At 41.1% G+C, this 21,319-nt stretch overlaps 1 protein-coding gene across 1 annotated transcript in view; it reads right to left on the bottom strand.

The window, feature by feature from the left end:
* mmut (methylmalonyl CoA mutase) overlaps positions 1-21,319 on the bottom strand; it is a 41,869-nt gene that overhangs the window by 13,581 nt on the left and 6,969 nt on the right. Inside the window, exons 4-8 of the mRNA XM_080192366.1 lie at positions 20,391-20,562; positions 18,502-18,750; positions 14,352-14,463; positions 8,476-8,591; positions 5,031-5,146 (exon numbers count right to left, since the gene is read on the bottom strand). Coding sequence (XP_080048492.1) covers positions 5,031-5,146; positions 8,476-8,591; positions 14,352-14,463; positions 18,502-18,750; positions 20,391-20,562 — 765 coding nt within the window. The remainder of the gene's footprint in view (positions 1-5,030; positions 5,147-8,475; positions 8,592-14,351; positions 14,464-18,501; positions 18,751-20,390; positions 20,563-21,319) is intronic.

Genomic DNA, 21,319 nt, shown 5'->3' with positions numbered 1-21,319 from the left:
TAGAGAAATGGTAATACCAACATAGAGAGAATGTGGGGGGAGAATAGGCAATGATACCCTTTGCTACTGCAAAAGCAGGTTCACTGTGGCCAGTTTCATAGCGTGAAAGAATAACAAATTAACAGAAAGTAAATCAACATTATTTTCCAAGAATGAACAAGCAACTGCATGACATACTTTTTAATGCAGAAAAACTGTCCCAATGTGCTTCAGAGACATAATAGGAAATTACAGGAAAACCTATGCACTTAAATTCCAATCTTCTTTGAATGAACAAATGTAATTAAGGATATGGAACATAGAAAAACTACAGCACAAACAGGCCCTTCAGCCCACAAGTTGCGTCAAACATGTCCCTACCTACTAGGCTTACCTATAACGCTCTATGTGCTTATCCAAAAAGTCTCTTAAAAGACCCTATCGAATCCACCTCCACCACCACTGCCAGCAGCCAATTCCACGCACCCACCACCCTGAGTGAAAAACTTACCCCTGACATCTCCTCTGTACCTACTCCCCAGCACCCTAAACCTGTGTCCTCTTGTGGCAGCCATTTCAGCCCTGGGAAAAAGCCTCTGAGAATTCACTCGATCAATACCTCTTAACATCTTATACACTTCTCTCAGGTCACCTCTCAGCCTTCATCTCCCAAGGAGAAAAGACCGAGCTCTCTCAATCTATCCTCATAAGGCATGCCACCTAATCCAGGCAACATCCTTGTAAATCTCCTCTGCACCCTTTCTATGACTTCCACATCCTTCCTGTAATGAGGCAACCAGAACTGAGCACAGTACTCCAAGTGGGGTCTGACCAGGGTCTCGTACAGCTGCAGCATTATCTTCCGACTCCTAAACTCAATCCCTCGATTGATGAAGGCCAGTACACCATACGCCTTCTTAACCACATCCTCTACCTGCAAAGCTGATTTGAGCGTCCTATGAATCCGGACCCCAAGATCCTTTTGATCTTCCACACTGCTAAGAGTCTTACCCTTAATAGTATATTCCGTCATCCTATTTGACCTGCCAAAATGAATCACTACATACTTATCTGGGTTGAAGTCCATCTGCCACTTCTCCGCCCAGTCTTGCATCCTACCTGTATCTCGTTGCAACTTCTGACACAATTCCTCCAACCTTTGTGTCATCGGCAAACTTACCAACCCATCCCTCCACTTCCTCATCCAGGCCATTTATAAAAATCACAAAGAGCAAAGGTCCCAGAACAGATCCCTGGGGCACTCCACTGGTGACCAACCTCAATGCAGAAAAAGACCCATCTACAACCACTCTTTGCCTTCTGTGGGCAAGCCAGTTCTGGATCCACAAAGCAATGTCCCCTTGGATCCCATGCCCCCTCACTTTGTCAAATAAGCCTTGCATGGGGGACCTTATCGAACACCTTGCTGAAGTCAATATAAACCACATCTACTGCTCTTCCTTCGTCAACGTGTTTAGTCACATCTTCAAAAAATTCAACCAGGCTCATAAAGCACGATCTGCCTTTGACAAAGCCGTGCTGACTATTTTTGATCATACTATATTTTTGTTCACACTATACCTTTCCAAATGTTCATAAATCCTGCCTCTCAGGATCTTCTCCATCAACTTACCAACCACTGAGGTTAGACTCACTGGTTGATAATTTCCTGGGCTATCTGTTCTCCCAGCATTCTGTTCTCTCCATCTTCCAGCATCAAATGTTTCTGGAGATATATTTTTGTTTTCAGGCGGTCCATCTCCCAGTCTCAGAGTGCTCCCAGGGATTATATTCATTTTCAAGAGGTTCTTTCTTCAATTGTGGGTCAGTGATGTTGGACAGCTTTTCAATAAAGCACCCAGACATGACAGCGGACTATACACCATCCAGGACGCCCTGCCTTTAAATAGTGTAAAACACTTGGGTGCATAATTAACAAAGTCAGGATTGAGGATTTGGTGCATTTTCTAGCCAGCCTCCACAGTGGGATAAATTCCATGTTCCGTCCCTACCACAGCACTTGGTCTCAAAATGGGAGAATTCTGTCCAATGTTTCAGTTACTTTAAATTACTCCACTGGAGTTAAAAAAAAATCCTAACAAATAATACATAAAAGAATCAAAAACATAGTGACTCATTTTTAGCAGCAGGCATTTTGTCTATTATCCTGTTTCTGAAAGTTAGCAGGCTAGCTCAGACATGATGAGTGCAGAGGTCAAGAGGTTGTGAGTTCAAAGTTGTTTTCTTCTCCAAGGTTGCAGATAATTTTCAAAGTCTAGGCACCCTTATTCTGCCTTAAAAAAAAAGGGTGGTTGGCACTTAAAAACTAGGATTGAGGAAAGGGTGGGTGTGCACTTGGTTACCTGAATAATCTTAAGAACCTTAAGAACATAAGAAATAGGAGCAGGAGTAGGCCATCTAGCCCCTCGAGCCTGCCCCGCCATTCAATAAGATCATGGCCGATCTGTCGTGTCTCAGTTCCACATTCCCGCCCTCTCCCCATAACCCTTAATCCCCTTGCCTATCAAAAACCTATCAATCCGCGTCTTAAATATATTTAGCGAGGCAGCCTCCACCACTCCAACGGGCAGAGAATTCCAGAGATTCACCACCCTTTGAATGAAGAAGTTCCTCCTCAACTCCGTTCTAAACCACCCCCCCTTTATCTTGAGGCTGTGCCCTCTAGTCCTACTGTCCTTTCTGAGCAGGAAGAGCCTCTCCACCTCTATCCTATCCATCCCATTCATCATCTTATATGTCTCAATGAGATCGCCCCTCATTCTTCTAAACTCTAACAAGTACAAGCCTAGTTTATTCAGCCTCTCCTCATAGTTCAACCCCCTCAACTCCGGTATCAGCCTAGTAAACCTCCTCTGCACTCCCTCCAAGGCCAAAATATCCTTGCGTAAGTGCGGCGACCAAAACTGCACACAGTTCTCCAGTTGCGGCCTCACCAGTGCCCTATTAATAAGCAGAAAGGTTGGTGTAGTGGTATTATTACTGAATTGGGAATCCAGAGATTCAGGGTAATGCTCTGGGGATCAGAGTTCAAATCCTACTACAGTAATTTGAATTCAATAAAAATCTGAAATCAAAGCTTTCATGATGACCATGAAATCATTGTCAATTGTCGTAAAAACTCATCTGATTCACTAACCTGGTCTGGCCTACATGTGACTCCAGGCCCACATAAGTTTAAAGTTTATCTATTAGTGTCACAAGTAGGCTTATATTAACACTGCAATGAAGTTACAATGAAAATCTGTAGTGATCACACTCCAGTCCCTGTTTGAGTACACTGAGGGAGAATTTAACATGGCTAATGCAGTGAACCAGCACATCTTTCTGCAGTAGGGAATGGGTTAATGAACTTTGTAATACTTGGAAATTGGTAGAAAGGTATTGTAAGACTTGTTTTCATGTGTCCCAGACAGATAAGACTGCAGCTGTCCCTGCTGTTGTACACAAATTTATGATAGTTCGTTCAGAGATGTAGCTGACCCAGCTCATATTAATTTGTGTCTTTAATATTATGGACTTCTGCCTAACAGTGAAGCTTGCATGCCATAAACATATATTCATTAAGTACTACTTATGTGTCATGTACCAGCATATTATATGCTATACAACCTATGAAATTGTTATACCAGCCAAGTTATAACTTTAACTTGTTTTGCCGGCCAATCACACCACCGATGTGGAACAATTGTGGCCTTGAGATAACCATGAAGAAATGCCGAGGCAGCCATGTTCCCTCAATGGAGGCTCAGCCACTGCCTGGGAACCTGCTGAGAATGAGAAGATGCATATGACTGGGGGGGTATAAATATGTGCTCTTAAGTTGTGTTTGGAGAGAAGGCTGGGGAACCGCTGTAAGGTATCAGGTGTACTTCCCAAAAGCATTTGAATAAACTTGCTATACTTTGACTCACAACTGGTCTCACAGCTACCTTTTACCTACATTTCAGACTGTGGGAGTAAACCAGTGCACCCAGAGTAAATCCACGCAGACATAGGGAGAGCGTGCAGATTCTGCAGAGACAGTGACCCAAGCCAGGAATTGAACCTGGGTCCCTGGCGCTGCGAGGCAGCAGTGCTAACCACAGTGCCACATTGGATGACTTTTAAAATATCTTCTGAAAGTCACTCAGTTCAAAGGCAACTAGGGATGAGCAATAAATGCTAGCCCAGTCAGTGATGCCCACATCCCATGAATGAATAAAAAAAGCCTGAAAGCAATCTCCAAGAGAGCTTGTAAAGGAAGGAAGGAGAAAGTCCTCTTTATGAATGGAGAATGCTTAGCTATGCAAATCTCAGGGCAGAATTCTCAGGCCGCACTGGTCTAAAAGTTCCCGCCCGATTGTCAATGGGGTTTCACATTTTCTGCAACCCGCCCACTAAAATTCTAGTGGCAGGCGGGATGGGCAAATTCCAGCCAGAATCTTTTTCTATTTACAGGACTTATTTGTACCAGACAATTAATTAACGTGGGCACTCTGCCCCAGGCCACCCTTCCACCACAACTGGCAAACTATAATAATGCTTTTTGTCTGTTGCTTGCAGCAGCAGTAACATGAAGCTCAGAATGGCTTTGCCCCCTTCCCTGCCATTCCCACTCCAGTTCTGGGCAGGTGATACAGCTAACATCTCATTCAATTTGGATCGAAATTGAAGATTGAACATCTTACGTAAAACGTGGAAGACTCAAACAAACGCAAGTCTGTTCCTTTGCCCTGATTTCAGGTCACTTATTTGTAAGTGTATTAAATTACACCTCCAACACCTTGTTTGCAAATCCATTTAAACAAACGCAAAGTCTAAATTATAATGAGAGCATTAAAAAAATCTTAAATACTAGCTAAAAATACACCAAAAGATATAATTTTTTTCACATTAGAAAACTTACAAAAAAGTTTCAAGACAAAAATACATTTTGACTTCACGAATGAGTTGACTGATCAAATCCACAAGCCAGATATGGTCAGCTCTATAAAGTAACAATGCATCTGATCATGAACGTTCATTCTTGGCATTAGGGAGTCTTGCTTTACCTTGCACGAGCAGCTTCCACTGCAAGAGCCAGCAGGTTTTTCTCTCCTGAGCGTGAACATTCGGTGATGGCATTAAGACATTTGTCTACTTCTTCTTGATTTCTGGATGCTTTTAGCTGAGTTGAAAAAGGGTATTCTTTGAATCAAGCACAGTGCTTACTGAACATAGAACATTACAGCACAAACAGGCCCTTCGGCCCACAAGTTGCACCGATCACATCTATACCTACCAAGCCATAGAACTATCTGTAACTTCCAATGCCATTAGATCCCATATACTCATCCAGAAGTCTTTTAAAAGACCCCAGCGAATTCGCCTCTACCACCACCGATGGCAGCCGATTCCACTCACTCACCACCCTCTGAGTGAAAAACTTACCCCTAACATCCCTAAAGACGGATAAATCTCCGGGGCCTGATGGCATCTATCCCAGGCTGTTAAGGGAGGTGAGGGATGAAATTGCTGGGCCTCTGACGCAAATCTTTGTCTCTTCTTTGGACACAGGTGAGGTCCCAGAGGATTGGCGCATTGCAAATGTAGTACCGTTGTTTAAGAAGGGTCAGAGGGATAACCCAGGGAATTATAGGCCGGTGAGCTTGACTTCGGTTATAGGCAAGCTAATGGAGAGGATCCTCAAGGATAGGATGTATGAACATCTGGAGCGCTGCAATCTGATCAGGGATACGCAGCATGGCTTCGTTACAGGGAGGTCGTGCCTTACGAATCTAGTGGAATTTTTTGAAGAGGTGACAAAAACGGTTGACGAAGGACAAGCCGTTGATGTCGTCTATATGGATTTCAGTAAGGCGTTTGACAAGGTCCCTCATGGTAGGCTGATAGAAAAGGTGAAGGCTCATGGGATACAAGGCCAGGTATGTAGATGGGTGGAGAACTGGCTTGGGAGGAGGAGACAGCGAGTAGTAGTGGAAGGCTCCTTTTCCAATTGGAGGCCTGTCACCAGTGGTGTGCCGCAGGGCTCGGTACTTGGACCTCTTCTATTTGTGGTATATATTAATGACTTGGAAGAGGGGGTAGGTGGTGTGATCAGCAAATTTGCTGATGACACTAAGATGGTTGGATTGGCAGGTACTGAGGAGCAGTGCCTGGCAATGCAACAGGACATAGACAGGCTGGTAGATTGGGCAGATAGATGGCAAATGGAATTTAATCCGGAGAAATGCGAGGTGATGCACTTTGGCCGGAATAATGTGGAGGGGAGTTATACGATAAAAGGTAGAACTATCCGGAGCATAGATACGCAGAGAGACCTGGGGGTGCAAGTGCACAAGTCCCTGAAGGTGTCGGTGCAGGTGCAGAATATGATGAGGAAAGCGTATGGTATGTTAGCCTTCATAGGAAGAGGTATAGAATATAAGAGTAGGAGTCTGATGTTGCAGTTGTATAGAACGTTGGTTAGGCCTCACTTGGAGTACTGCGTCCAGTTCTGGTCGCCGTACTACCGGAAGGATGTAGAGATCCTGGAGAGAGTGCAGAGGAGATTTACCAGGATGTTGCCTGGTATGGAAGGGCTGTCTTACGAGGAAAGATTGAATGAACTTGGGCTGTTTTCCCTTGAGAGACGTCGGCTGAGGGGGGATCTAATAGAGGTTTATAAGATTATGAAGGGGATAGATAGAGTAAATGGTGGTAAGCTTTTTCCGCTACTAGAAATGGATAGAACGAGGGGTCACGGGCTTAGGGTGAGGGGGGCTAGGTATAAGACAAATATTAGAGGGCAGTTTTTCACGCAAAGGGTAGTGGGGGTGTGGAATGCACTGCCGAGTAAGGTGGTGGAAGCAGGCACGCTAGGGTTGTTTAAGAGTCACTTAGACAGCCATATGAGCGGGCTACATATAGGGGGATATAGTAGGCCTTACTGAACATTGTAGGCTTGGGAATACGTTTTGCCTCAGGAATGTTAGTCTTTGCCTGTTTAATAATGAATTTTTTTGTCTCCACAGGCATTTAAGTCCAGCAAGGGGCATGCATGCGGCAGGTTGTAGTGGGCTGCTCTTGGATGTTGCTTTGGGAGTTGCCTATTGCTTCATGTCGTTAGTGTGCTTAAACTGGACCATCTCGAGGGCAACATGACAGCTCAGAGACTATCTCTGTTGCTGTGCGGACACATGGATTTGGGCCTGTGTCTGTGGGAGTTTGCACGTTCTCCCCGTGGTTGCGTGGGTTTCCTCCGGGTGCTCCGGTTTCCTCCCACATCCCCCAAAGATGTGCTTTTAGGCTGATTGATTGGGTACTAAATTGTCCCTAAATTGGACCTCCCTGATCCTCGCACGTTAGGCGTAGACTAAAATCATGAATAGGTCACTGAGACAGTAGGACGGCGACGCGGGCTCGTTGGGCCGAAGGGCCTGTTTCCCGTGCTGTGTTGTTCTTTGTTCTTATCTCCTTTGTACTTGCTTCCCAGCACCTTAAACCTGTGTCCTCTCATAGCAACCATTTCAGCCCTGGGAAATAGCCTCCGAGAATCCACCCTATCTATTCCTCTCAACATTTTATAAACCTCTATCAGGTCGCCTCTCAACCTTCGTCTCTCCAGGAATAAGAGACCTAGCTCCCTCAACCTATTTTCATAAGGCATGCTTCCCAATCCAGGCAACATCCTTGTAAATCTGCTCTGCACCGTCTCAATAGCTTCCACATCCTCCCTGTAGTGAGGCGACCAGAACTGCGCACAGTACTCCAAGTGGGGTCTGACAAGGGTCCTATAAAGTTGCAGCATTACCTCCCGACTCCTAAACTCAATCCCTCAATTAATGAAGGCCATTACACCATACGCCTTCTTGACCACATCCTCCACCAGTGAGGCCAATTTAAGAGTCCTATGGACCCAGACCCCAAGATCCTTCTGCTCTTCAACCCACCTAAGACTCCTACCCTTGATATTGTACTCCTGCATCCCGTTGGTCCTGCCAAAATAGACCACTACACATTTATCCGCGTTGAAGTCCATCTGCCACTTCTCCACCCAGTCTTGCATCCTATCTATGTCACGCTGCAACTTCTGACATCCCTCCAGACTGTCCACAACACCACCAACCTTCGTATTGTCGGCGAACTTACTAACCCATCCCTCCACTTCCTCATAGTATTAATCCGATTAATAGGAAAAATAAGGAAACTTTTTAAAAAAAAAACTTTTTTTTTAAACACCAGTTTTCTACTTGGTCTAAGTGTGCATTTTACTCAAGAACTTTATCTTTGTTACATAGTCAACTGTGAAACAGGAATAATATTTCCACAGGGGAATCCCAACCTCCACTGAAACCCACAGCCCTTTGTGTTTTACTGGAGTTTCTGAAGATCCTGCGAACTCTTATCATAACCTTGAAGGTCTCCACAGAAATGTTAAAAAACCGCAACATAACGAGTGCCAGTACAATATTATGCTTAGCTCTACTAGATGAAACAACTGTGGAAACACCTTACCTTTTCCAATTTTGCAATCTGTTGCATACGTACAGCAGTATTATCAATAACCAACACATCAACAGCTTCCTCTTTCTCCAGACGATACTTATTCACTCCTACGATTACCGTAGCACCTAATAAATGATGGGTGGTGTGGGGGTGGGGGGCAAATACACTATATTTAGTTATTGTTCAAAAAGAACCATTAAGTGTATTATTGAGAAGGTACTACACTTCATCTGAAGTAAAGTCTACAATATATGAAGGGTTCTTGCAGTAGATGTCAAAGCCTCAAATTTCTCTTAGCAGATTTTGATACTGAAATTTAGGATTCAAATGCTGTACGAGCAAATTGATTCTCAGATGCCATCATATTGGCTCTTGGTAACATTTTAAATGAAAAGAAAGCAATCAAGGCTTTGAGATTTTAGATTCCAGTCAGATGAAGTACCAACAGAAATCTTGACAACTCAAACGATGTATTAACAACTAGTATTTTATCATTGGTAACAAACAACCCCTTTATCTCTAGTCTTCCTTTGTATTAACTTTACAGACTGGTTTATATAATTTCTAAAAACTTGAGGAATTAAGTATTTTAGAATGTGGTAGTGAAAAGTCCCAAGGCTTTTCACAAAGGAATCAAACAAAAATTGGGCACTAATCTACATAAGGAGGCTGATGACCAGAAGCTTGGTCAAGGTTGAAGGCTTTAAGGAGCATCTTGAAGACAAACAGAAATTCTAGAGCTTAGGGACTAGGCAGCTGAAAGCATGGCTAACAAGGGTGGAGCGATTAATATCAGGGATGTATAAAAGACCAGAGTTGGAGGAGAAGAGATTTCAAAGACTTGTGATGCAGAAATGGAGACAAATGTATGCATTAGACTGGATTCAGAGGACAGCACAAGACTTATTTCAACAGTACAGGATGAGATATAAGAAAGAGAAAAATTCAACATCTATTGTCCAAAAGGAGGCACCTCATTGAGATAAAATATACAGATATGGAAGATTTGAATTCATAAATTTAGATTGTAAAATGTGAATTTAGAACAACATTTTAGAAAAAACATCTTTGCTTAGGGGATGAAGACTTTTGGTATACTCTGCCAGGAAGGTCATTAGAGACCCAAACATTTACATTGTTAGAAATTGGATATTACAGTGCAACAGCAGAGATGAGTTTTGACAAATACCCTTTTTTCACTTTTTTCCCCCCTCTTGGAATCTTTGATTAAGAATCCTAATATGCCAGCTTTTGCTATTTGGCCCTATTGCACAGTCACATTTGTTCTACTTTAGTCTTGTTCTTTGACATATGCACAGATAGACTTTAAAATAAAAAGAGAAAGCAAACAGAATCACCAACGTCTACACACGTCATCTATGTTTCGTGCTTCAGAGACATGAGTGACTATTCATAAGCTAATTGCATTCAGGATGTAGACATATTGGAGGATGTTTTACATATCCTACATACGAAGACTAATGAGCAAGTATTGGGCTGGAGAAAAGGCAAAATTAGTTCATATCATCAACAGCAGATACAATATCTCAATCACATCAATACAGCAGATAGTAGACAGCAACAGTTAATGATGAAAACAGCTGAGGGAAACAGGAGAAAATGGATGACAGATACATTGGACTGGATGCAGCTGTCTTATGTGAAAGGTGTAGGGGCAACACATGACAGACAAAGGTGAAGACCCATAGTAGTCAACTTTTTGGAAAGATGATATCAACAAATTGTAAATCTCAAACATTAATTTAAATTAAACCTAGACTGTCAAATTACACAAACTCCAATTTGTCCAAAACTCTGCTTTCCTCATCTCAGCCTGCTTGCCCATCATCCCAATGCTCAATGACCTAGACAAGATTCCTCAACTCCAATGTGGCAAAATTTAGATTCCTATTCTCATTTAAAAATCCCTCCACAGCCAGAGTGTCACTGTGACATCTGGAACTTTCTCCACCTATTATCCCCTTCCATACAAACAGTAGCTTTCCTGTCCACCCCCACTCTCTTAACTGCATCCTCCCAAACACACAACTTCTACCATCTAGAAAGACAAGGGTAGCAGATGCTAGGTAACACCACCTACAAATTCCTTTCCAAACCACACACCATCCTAACTTGGAATGATATCACCATTCCATCACTGCTGCTGGGTTAAAATCCTGAAACTCCCTTTCTCACAGCATGTGGGTATTCCACATGGACTGCAGTACTTCAAGAAAGCAGCTAACTGCCGTAGGCAATTAAGAATGGGCAATAAACACTGGCTTTGCCAGTAACATCCACATCCCATCAAAAATAAAACAAAAATGAGAACAGCCTTCAGTTATTTCATCTCTACTTTTAAATTCTCTCCAAATTGCTCCGTCTTTAAAACTTTGAGATTGTAGCTCTGCCCAAAATGAGTGAATATACTCTGTTTTTAAGGGCCTCGACATCCTCTGAAAAAAAATTCACATGCATATAAAAAACATATTACAACCGAAAGGTTTGGAACATTTCTGGAACCCTATTACACTATTATAAGCTGATCACTAACCTAGTAGATACGTCAATAATATTACATACAATTGGTATAGTTCTAGATTTAACAGAACTTAGCCGATTGGCATCAAGTCACGTAAAAGCTTAACAGAGCATTCTGGTGACTTAGTTTGAAGAGATCCTCATTTTAAATGGCAAAATTATTTTAATTTATGTGCTTGAACTGTTTCTTGTAGTATTGTTTCATGCTGAACAATATTGCCTCTTCCCAAGTTCTTAAATGACAGAATGGTATAAAACCATTATATTGCTCAGATTATTCAGCACCACAGCCAAAACAATGAAGAGACAGACCTTAAATTTTGCCAACAGTAATAGCATACTTAACCAGGGAAATGATTATCCATAATGGGAGAAATCAGCCTTGGTAATATACCTAACTTCTGACAAATCTACGCAAATTGCTAATTTTGCTCCAAAATCTGCATGTTTAGAACATTAAGACTAGAATTTAATCGATCTACTGAAGCAAACATGGATTGCAATTCTTACAGTTTGCTGGAGTCAAGAATCCAGAACACTATTACATGGAACGCTACAAATGGTGAATTTCACTTACCTACTCTGACTGGAAACCAAACAGATGTTTTCTGGTAAATAAAACTTTAATGGCAAAACAATTTTTCCAAAAAATTCTCAATTGCATCTGCAATGATAATCTATATCTACTTCATCCAAAAAAGTGAATATATTACAAAATAGGCTTAGCTACACTATGTACTAAAAATAGATTTAGCACATATTCCCAAGTCCTGAAGATCTTCAGAAACTAATTAGCTTGAAGAAAACCAGCATGGCCAATTTTTAAAGAATAGTACCCAGACCCCGTATGGGTAACAAAGATAGGTTGTGTAAATATTACATGAATTTACCCAGAAAACATTCAGGGTGGGAACAGCAAAAAAATCCTCGCAAGTGCATCAGGTGAGTAAAATTAATTAAGAAGCATGTGTATCAAGGATGATAGTGCTTAAATATGAAAATCATGTAATTAAGTGATCAAAGTAATTTACACATTTCAGATACAAACACGTGTTAAGCAGTACATAATTCATAAGTTTGAAAGATTGGTGTGTAGAGAATTGGCATATTGGTAAGTCACATTCCTACAGTATGAATCAGGATCAAACTGGTGAATAGTCTCCTTGGTTTGTTCTCTCTAAGGGTCTTAATTCCTTGCAGTATCACAGTATATGACAGGTACTGATAGCTTGCAACCTTATTTGGAAACCCATTTGGCACAGGACCACTAGAATATCAGTGGAGCAAATGGAATTTGCAATCAGATACGGTTAGGGTGTCTTCAAGATTGAAGCTGGGCCATTTTGTTAGAGTAGATAAAACAGGCTTAACTATATGGTTGACTGTGTTAAACTTTTTCTGGAAATGCTTGACGCCGACACCGTGGGTGGGATTTTCCAGCCACGCTCGCCTAAAAGCAGAAAATCCCATCCAAGATCAAGAGATCTTTGCATGCTCCGCCCCAGCATGCTCCGATTCCTGTGATAGGAGGGACAGGAAAACTGCCCACAACCCCCCATTTGGCTCAGATATGCTCCTATTCCAATAGAGTAGAAATATCCCCAATCTTAATTTTGAAACAATTTTGACCTTGAAGTTTGTTAGCTTATGACAATCAAAAAAATTCATTGTTTGTAGGAAACCTGCAAAGTTTTAAAAATACAAATCTTTTAAGTTTCCTTCAACATTCAATGAGCTGCAGCAGTTAACCAATGGCATAGCATGGTGTCAAAGTTGTGTGGTGTGTTCTATGATACATTTGGCCATGATGGAGTCTTCCTCACAAAAATGTTTAAGTCAGATATATTTCTTAAAACATGACAATGCAGGTTGTTTTGTTCTTTTTTCCATTAATACATTGTCCTCCACTACTCTTTGCTAGGGTACTGTTTCATGAGAACTGGAATACCTCATCTAAGTGACCATTTCCAATTGCAATTCCAACAAGGGTCAGCAAGCTATTCAACTGTAGAAAGCATTACAACCAAATCATAGACACCAAATCTTCCCTTTCACATACATGCAGTTTCAGCAGCAGCCACTACAATGCATTAAAAGAACTGGAATCCTGCATGATTTCCCTGTTCCAAACAAACTGTAGCCCCTCTACTGTCAGTCTAGTTAACATCGGTAAAAACTGAACAAACTTACAGCCTCCCTGATCCATATGGTTCAGCTACCCAGTTAAGAACTACTACATGTAATTTCTAATTATTGTCCAGCTTCAGTGAAGCATATACAGCAGTGTCCTTCATACAACATGCAGCTTAACAAGGAGGTGCAACTGAAAAGCACTATCCAACAAATGCAAAATTTGATAATATTAACATTAATCTTTGAATTTTTTAAATGCCAAATACTTGATATATCACAAATTGCAGATATATGTCACAATTGTTTTTGGGTAATCCAAGATTATATATTGCCAAGATTTATTTCATAAATACAACTGTGAAGAAATGCAATGATCTTTATGAAATCATACATGGAGATTCAGTGAAAATTGTTAAACAATAATTAACGTAGAGGCTAAATGTGTGAAAAGTCTGACAACACCAGGTTTTAGTCCACTTAGCCCAGAAAATTACAGGTGAAATTTTATTTTCTTCCAGAAGACAGAGTGGGAGATGGCGGTGGTGGTTGAGGAGGGGGTCATTCTGTTAAATTGGAGAGCTCTCTCCATTCTCTGATTAAGGGAATACTCAGATAGCCTTTCAATGGAACCCAATTAAGGCCCTCAACCCACTGCTGCTGGTATTGAACCAGTGGGAAGTAAAGGGGGAAGTGCATAATGGGCAACCTGACACATCAATGTTGGCGGTGAGGGACCTTGGGGAAACCCATGCCCAACAGAGGTAAATGCCTGAGGCCTGCCCTCAACATCAACACCCAAGCATGCAGACTAGCCCCAGCAGGGGCCCTGTGGCCAATGGACACGTCCATTCTGCAAGCCTTAAAATTCTGTTCTGCATTTCAATGTATCAGAAATTGGTGGGATGGACAAGCATCGCGTATTTTTTATTTGCAGAATCCAATGCAAAAGGTAGCAATAAACTGTAATTGTAATTACAAGATTGAGTGCTGATAATTTCCTATCTTTTAATATAGTATCAATTTCTTTCCATCAAACTAATTTAATAGAAACTGTGTTGATTTGGCACAATTTATAACTCAAATGCTTTGAGTTTGTGTTATTACTAAAAAATGGATCTTTTTAAAAAGACTAAAACAATGTCTGGCCCATAAAACTGGTTTTCACCCTTCCATCCACCATTTCAACACCAATTAATGATCATTTTGTTTACCAGAGTCAATCCTTGCTTGGTTTCTAGCCGCACACTCTTCAATACGAAGTTTGGGAATACCTTCAGCTACCGCTTTAGCCATACCACCCATTTCTTCAATCTCATTAATAAGCTAAAATTAAACACAATTATATTTTAGGCTAAATTCCTGTAAACAATATTTTCATTTGACTATAATGTTGCACTAGATTCGACTGTGGATGGAAAGTAGATTAAGTAGGCAATTTGAAGGAATGAGAAAAACTGGAAAATGGTTATGTAACCTAGACTTCAATTGAAGAACAGATGAAGATAAAAAAGGAATCCAAGATAAAAAATTTTGGACTAGAAATAAGCTATCCTTGCAGGCACGAAAGACCTAGCTCAGACGGACTGGAAAACAAAAGGTCAATCAAAAACTGGATCACCAAGGTGATATTTAAATTAGAGATGACGAACGAACAGATAAATATATTCCAAAGAGAAGAACCAGGGTTTCATGAATAATGAAAATCAGAATTTTTTTGAATAAAGATACATGTTAACCAGGGACATAATACAGAAAGAGGAAAGCAGAGGCAATGACCGTAAGTCTTTAAAAACTCTAAAATTGGGAATTATGCAAAAAGAGACAAATGCTTTAATTATTATTCAGGAAAGTAAAAAAGTCTAAAAATCATTGACCAATAAGTCTATCCTTGTTGTGGGTAAATTTTTATTGTCTCGGATGAAGTTAGTAAATACTGAGAAATGATTATTCAGGAACATTCGGTATACATTTGTAAAGAGCAGACAGTGAATGATTAGTACAGGGAGTCATGCTCCACACCTACTCTGATGTTTCCCATCTCTCTTTGTAACAGCTCTGTTGATCCCTTCAAAGTCACCGAATTGTTAGACTACTTGTCCAACATCAACAACTTATATGTTGTGCCTTCAACAAAATTAAACTACCCAAGTTCTTCACAGAAGCACGACTCAAAGCCACAGAGGAAAATATTAGGATCAGTGCCCAAAAGTTGGTCATTAGGTTTCAAGCACCATCTTAAAAAGGAGAAAAAGAGAGAGACAGACAGAAAACTTCAGAGTGGTAAGCCCAGGTTTTAGGGCCTAGACAGCTGAAGCTTCAGTCATCAACAGTCAATCAAAATAAACTTGGTGTAGGTACACCACAGTGCAGGGAGTTGCAGGATTTTGACCCAGCAACAGTGAAGGGACAGTAAAATATTTCCAAGTCTTGATGATGTGTGGCTTGGAGAGGAGTTTCCAGATAATGGTGTTCATATGTATCTGCTGCCCTTGACCTTGTAGATGGTAGTGGTTGCGAGTTTAGAAGATGCTAAGGAATCTTGGTATATTCCTGAACAGTATACACTGCTTCTACTATGCATAGGTAGTCAGAGTGAATGTTTGTGGATGGGGCACAAATGAAGTGGGCTTCAGATGAGAATAATGGGGTTCTATACTGTTTTTCAGAGTATTGTTCTTATAGCCTACCAAACTAATAGGAGGGGTAGTCTGAATCAGAGTGATATATGTTTACAATCCGACTGATACAAGTAGGTTTGAGGAATTGCTATGTCTTCTTAGGTACAATGACAAATGCTCATCATGGTTCAACATTCCCATCGTGGAATAGCATTCTTGCCTCAGAGTCAGAAAGTTGTGGGTTAAAGACATACTCCAAAGACTTGAGCACAAAATTAAGGTTGATATTCTAATTCTGAGGGAATTCTGAGTGTTAATGTCCCGTATGAAAGTTAAGTAAGTACTTCTTTCCTCTCAGGTGGATGCAAAAAACCCAAAGTCACAGACAGCAAGAGTAGATTTAGTGCTGACAGGTTTCAGATAAACTTCTAATCAATAAGCCTACTAAATAAGAACATAAGAAATAGGAGCAGGAGTAGGCCAACTAGCCCTTCGAGCCTGCCCTGCCATTCAATAAGATCATGGCTGATCTGTCGTGGCTCAGTTCCACATTCCTGCCCTCTCCCCATAACCCTTAATCCCCTCTCCTATCAAAAACCCATCAACCCGCGTCTTAAAAATATTTAGCGAGGTAGCCTCCACCACTTCAACGGGCAGAGAATTCCAGAGATTCACCACCCTTTGAGTGAAGAAGTTCCTCCTCAACTCTGTTCTAAACCGCTCCCCCCTTTATCTTGAGGCTGTGCCCCCTAGTCCTGCTATCCTTTCTGAGCGGGAAGAGTCTCTCCACCTCTATCCTATCCATCCCATTCATCATCTTATACGTCTCAATGAGATCTCCCCTCATTCTTCTAAACTCTAACGTGTACAAGCCTAATTTATTCAGCCTCTCCTCATAGCTCAACCCCCTCAACTCCGGCATCAGCCTAGTAAACCTCCTCTGCACTCCCTCCAAGGCCAAAATATCCTTGCGTAAGTACGGCGCCCAAAACTGCACACAGTACTCCAGCTGCGGCCTCACCAATGCCCTATACAGCCGCAGCAAGACCTCCCTAATTTTATATTCAATCCCCCTCGCGATGAAGGCCAGCATCCCATTCGCCTTCCTAACCACCTGCTGCACCTGCAAGCTGGGTTTTTGCGATTCATGCACAAGGACCCTGAGGTCCCTCTGCACCGTTGCCTGCTGCAGTTTTTCTCCACGTAAGTAATAATCCTCCCTACCATTATTCCTACCAAAGTGGACCACCTCGCACTTGCCAACATTAAATTCCATTTGCCATTTCCTGGCCCATTCGCCCAGCCTATCTAGATCCTTCTGTAGACTCTCCCCACCCTCCGCACAATTTGCCCTTCCACCAATTTTGGTGTCATCAGCAAATTTCGACACCCTACACTCAGTTCCCTCCTCCAGATCATCTATATAAATGGTAAATAGCTGAGGCTCCAGGACCAATCCTCTATCCACGCTAACACCCTACCCCCAACTCCATGCCCCCTGACCTTCTGCAATAACCTCTTGGGAGGTACCTTGTCAAACGCCTTCTGAAAATCAAGAAACACCACATCCACCGGCTCTCCTCTATCCACCGCCCTAGACACATCCTCATAGAACTCCAGTAAATTTGTCAGACACGACTTCCCTTTAACGAAACCGTGCTGCGTCTGCTCTATCAAGCAGTTCCCCTCAAGATGCCTCGCTATTTCCTCCTTGATGACGGATTCTAACATTTTACCTACATCAGACGTTAAACTAACAGGCCTATAATTCCCCGCATTTTGCCTGGCACCCTTCTTAAACAACGGCATAACATTAGCCGATCTTCCGGCACTTCCCCGGAATCCAGCTACATCTGGAAAATAACCACCAAGGCATCCACTATCACCTCCGCCATTTCTTTCAGGACCCTTGGATGCATTCCATCCGGTCCTGGGGACTTGTCCACAATCAGCCCCTCCAGTCTGTCGAGCACCACCTCTCTAGTAACAGTAATGTCATCGAGACCCTCCAGTCCTACCACCTTTCCATCTCTAACATCCAGCAAATTATTCACGTCCTCCCCCGTGAAGACCGAAACAAAAAAGTTATTCAAGACCTCAGCCATATCCCCATCCCCTACCACTAAGTCCCCCTTCTCATCCTCTAAGGGACCAACGTTCACCCTAGCCAGCCTCTTCCTTTTTATATATTTATAAAAATCACGGTGTACTTCATTAATTTGTTAGAAAAACATCACAAAACAGATCAAAACTCTAAATGTTCATAAATTAAACATAAATCAGCACAGTGATTTATATTTTGTCTCATCTCGTTATTGTATGTTGCACTTGTCATTTTGGAAGATGGGAGATGTACATGATGGCGAAGGCGGAAAACTGAGACTATAGTATCCAGGGGTAAACAAGGGGTTTCATGGTTATAATCTTGGGTCCATGATTAAAAATTAAGACAGCAAAGATAAACTCCTGTTCATAAGGAATGTGAGACACAAAAGAAATTAGTGTAGTGACACTGAACAATATATTGAGCAGATCTGAAATTTCATAATGCAAGGGATAAGGGAAAAAGACTGGTGATGTTCCAAATGGCCAGGTCTTGTTTTTAAATTTAAGAGATGTCAGACACAGTTTCAGAAAACAGCAAAGGTAACTGAAGGAACAAAAAAGAAAAATCAAATATGCACCATGTAAGTTACCATCATCAACAAAGTATTTGTTGCCACTGGTGCTTAGATGTACTGACCTCTGAAGCAGCATCATACACCTCATTAGTAAGAGACTCCATCATAAATGAACCTGCCCAAGGATCTGCTACTTTTGGGATGCCAGATTCCTCCTGTATGATGATTTGAGTATTCCTGGCAATCCGGGAACTTTGTAATGTGGGTAGACTCAATGCCTCATCAAAGGAATTAGTATGCAATGACTGAGTTCCTCCAAACACAGCTGCCATTGCTTCAATCACTGTGCGAACAATATTATTATGTGGATCCTAAAAGTGAAATAATACATTAACTTTAAACAATATAAATTTGAAAAACTGATTATTTTACTTAATACTCAAAGTGAAAAAGAGAGTTGTTCCAGAGACTACTTTGGACAAACAAACTATTGAGAGATACTTGGATTTCAGCTCAGGAATATTTGTATTTTTGTTTCCCCCGTAAATAGAGATACTCCATATTTAAAAAGCACAATTCACCATGTGTAACCTAGGGGAATGATGTATATCTGGATGTGATTCTATTTGAACAATAAATGTAAAAGCTATGTCCCAGCAATGAGAAGTAAGGACGGTTACATCACACTCTCCCTTTCCTTTTGATTGAGTATTTGGGAACATTTGCAAGATCATCTCAGGTGAAATTGTGATGTCAACTTTTATTCCTCTGGATAGAGGCAATTGGATCAAAAGTCCCTGCATAGTAGACAATATACTTCAGATTAGTGAAACAGGTCATTAAAAACATTATTATCCTTTACTTTTTGATCATTTTACAGATAATGAAAGAAAATTTGGGAAATACATGAGATTGAGCTAGCTTTCAGAAGGCACAAAGCATGCTTGCTTTCATCAGCTGGGACACTGTGTACAAGAGTTAGGAAATCATATTGCAGCTATATAAAATTTTGATTAGGCTGCATTTGGAGCACTGTGTGCAGTTCTGGTCACCATGCTACCAGAAGCATTTGGAAGCTTTGTGAGACAGCAAAGAAGGTTCACCAGGGTTTTGCCTGGTCTCGAGGATGTTGACTATGAGGAGAGGTTGAATAAACTAGGATTGTTTTCACTGGAAAGATGGGTCTGAGGAGAGACCTGACAGAGGTGTACAAAATTATGAGAGGTATAAACAGGGTGGATAATCAGAGGGCTTTTTCCATGGGTGGAAGTGTCAATTACATGGGGGCACAGGTTCAAGGTGAGGGGGTAGAGGTTTAAGGGAGATGTGCAGGAGGACGATTTTCACGCAGAGAATGGTAGGTTCCTGGAACGCACTGCCAGACGTGGTGGTGGAAACAGGCACATTAGTAACACTTAAGACGCACCTGGATGAGAAAAAAAAAATAGGGGGATATGGACCAAGTAAGGACAGAAGTTTTTTTTAGTTTAGTTAGGGCATCATAATCGGCACAGGCTTGGAAAGCCGAACAACCTATTCCTGTGCTACACTTGGCTTTGCTCTTTTTGTTTAAACATATCTCTAAAATTTTCACATTGGAGAAATATGACATTCCACAAATTCTAAAATTAGATTTTCAGGGTCAGAGAAGTTGTTCAATTATCATTATGAACTTAGAATATCACTAAAAATTCAATTACATCTCCGTAATCAAAGCATGACTTTTACAAGTAGTTTTACAATGAGACTGAAAAACTGAACATTCACATTAACACAAGTGAGTTTTAAAGATATCCATCTGTGGGGATTTCGAAATGCACAGGAGATTGGGAAAATCACTGACCACAACTTCTGGATTTCCCCTTTAACCACACATTAATGTCAAAAGTTGCTTTTGTTTTCACAGTTGTTATAGCCAAACTAGTTCACACTAGTTCTTGTCATGACAACCATAACATCTAGGCCATTGTTCTAGTACTTTCAATAGTAGATTTCTATTACGTATACTAACTTGCTCAGTGAGGGACCAACCAGAGGTCTGGCAATGAGTTCGCAGCAGCAAAGATTTTGATTTTTTAGCATTAAATTTTTCTTTCATTAAATGTGCCCAGAGCCGTCTGGCTGCTCTCAGCTTTGCTATTTCCATGTAAAAATTCATACCGATTCCCCAAAAGAAAGAAAGTCTGTAACATAAAGGTGACAAAGTTAATATCAGAAATAATTCTATACCATAAAATTTCCCACCATTAGAATTACTTTTCATATTCTCAATCATGTTTTCTGGTGAATATACACAATTGTAAATTGAATGGTCTAGTTAATTTTCCAAACCTGCTTCAATTATCAAAATAATTTTCTGAATTGAAGAGAAACATAAAATGAGTTTATGACTTTACAGGCAGTAAAATTTAAAATATTTTTCAACGAACAAAATGCAAGTTGCCAGAATATACACATCTGCAGCATGGTGAGCTATAATGAATATTCAATTGGAACTCGATTTGGTAATGTGACAACTCTAGTCACCAGCTTTCCTCTGAATTGGTTCAGGTGGTATTGGAAATGTAGCTCCTATTAACACTTCTGTCACATGGGAAGTAGAACTCCAGATTAGGAATGGGGTCCTTTTCTCATGCTCTTTCAAATTTGACACTGATCTGGTCAGCCGTAGCTCAATAGCAGCACTTGCATCTCAGTCAGAAAGTTGTGTATTCAACTTGCTCTCTAGAGATGCGCAAAATCGTGGCTGACACTAGAGTGAGTGAGTGTTGCACTGCTGAAAGTGCCACCTTTCAGGTAAAATACTAACCAGGGTCCTAATTTGTCCTACCAGCAGGATGTAAAAGATCTCTTTGTAGTTTTTTTCAACATTAATAACCAATAATGTGCATTTTGAACCAATGCAGTAAAACCACATCCTAGAATATTATATTTTTGAAA

The sequence above is a fragment of the Carcharhinus amblyrhynchos genome, chromosome 7, assembly GCF_965287045.1.
Source record: "Carcharhinus amblyrhynchos chromosome 7, sCarAmb.v2.hapA, whole genome shotgun sequence".
Taxonomy (NCBI): domain Eukaryota; kingdom Metazoa; phylum Chordata; class Chondrichthyes; order Carcharhiniformes; family Carcharhinidae; genus Carcharhinus; species Carcharhinus amblyrhynchos.
Note: the sequence above shows the minus strand (reverse complement) of the source record. Positions and strands in the feature narration are given on the sequence as shown.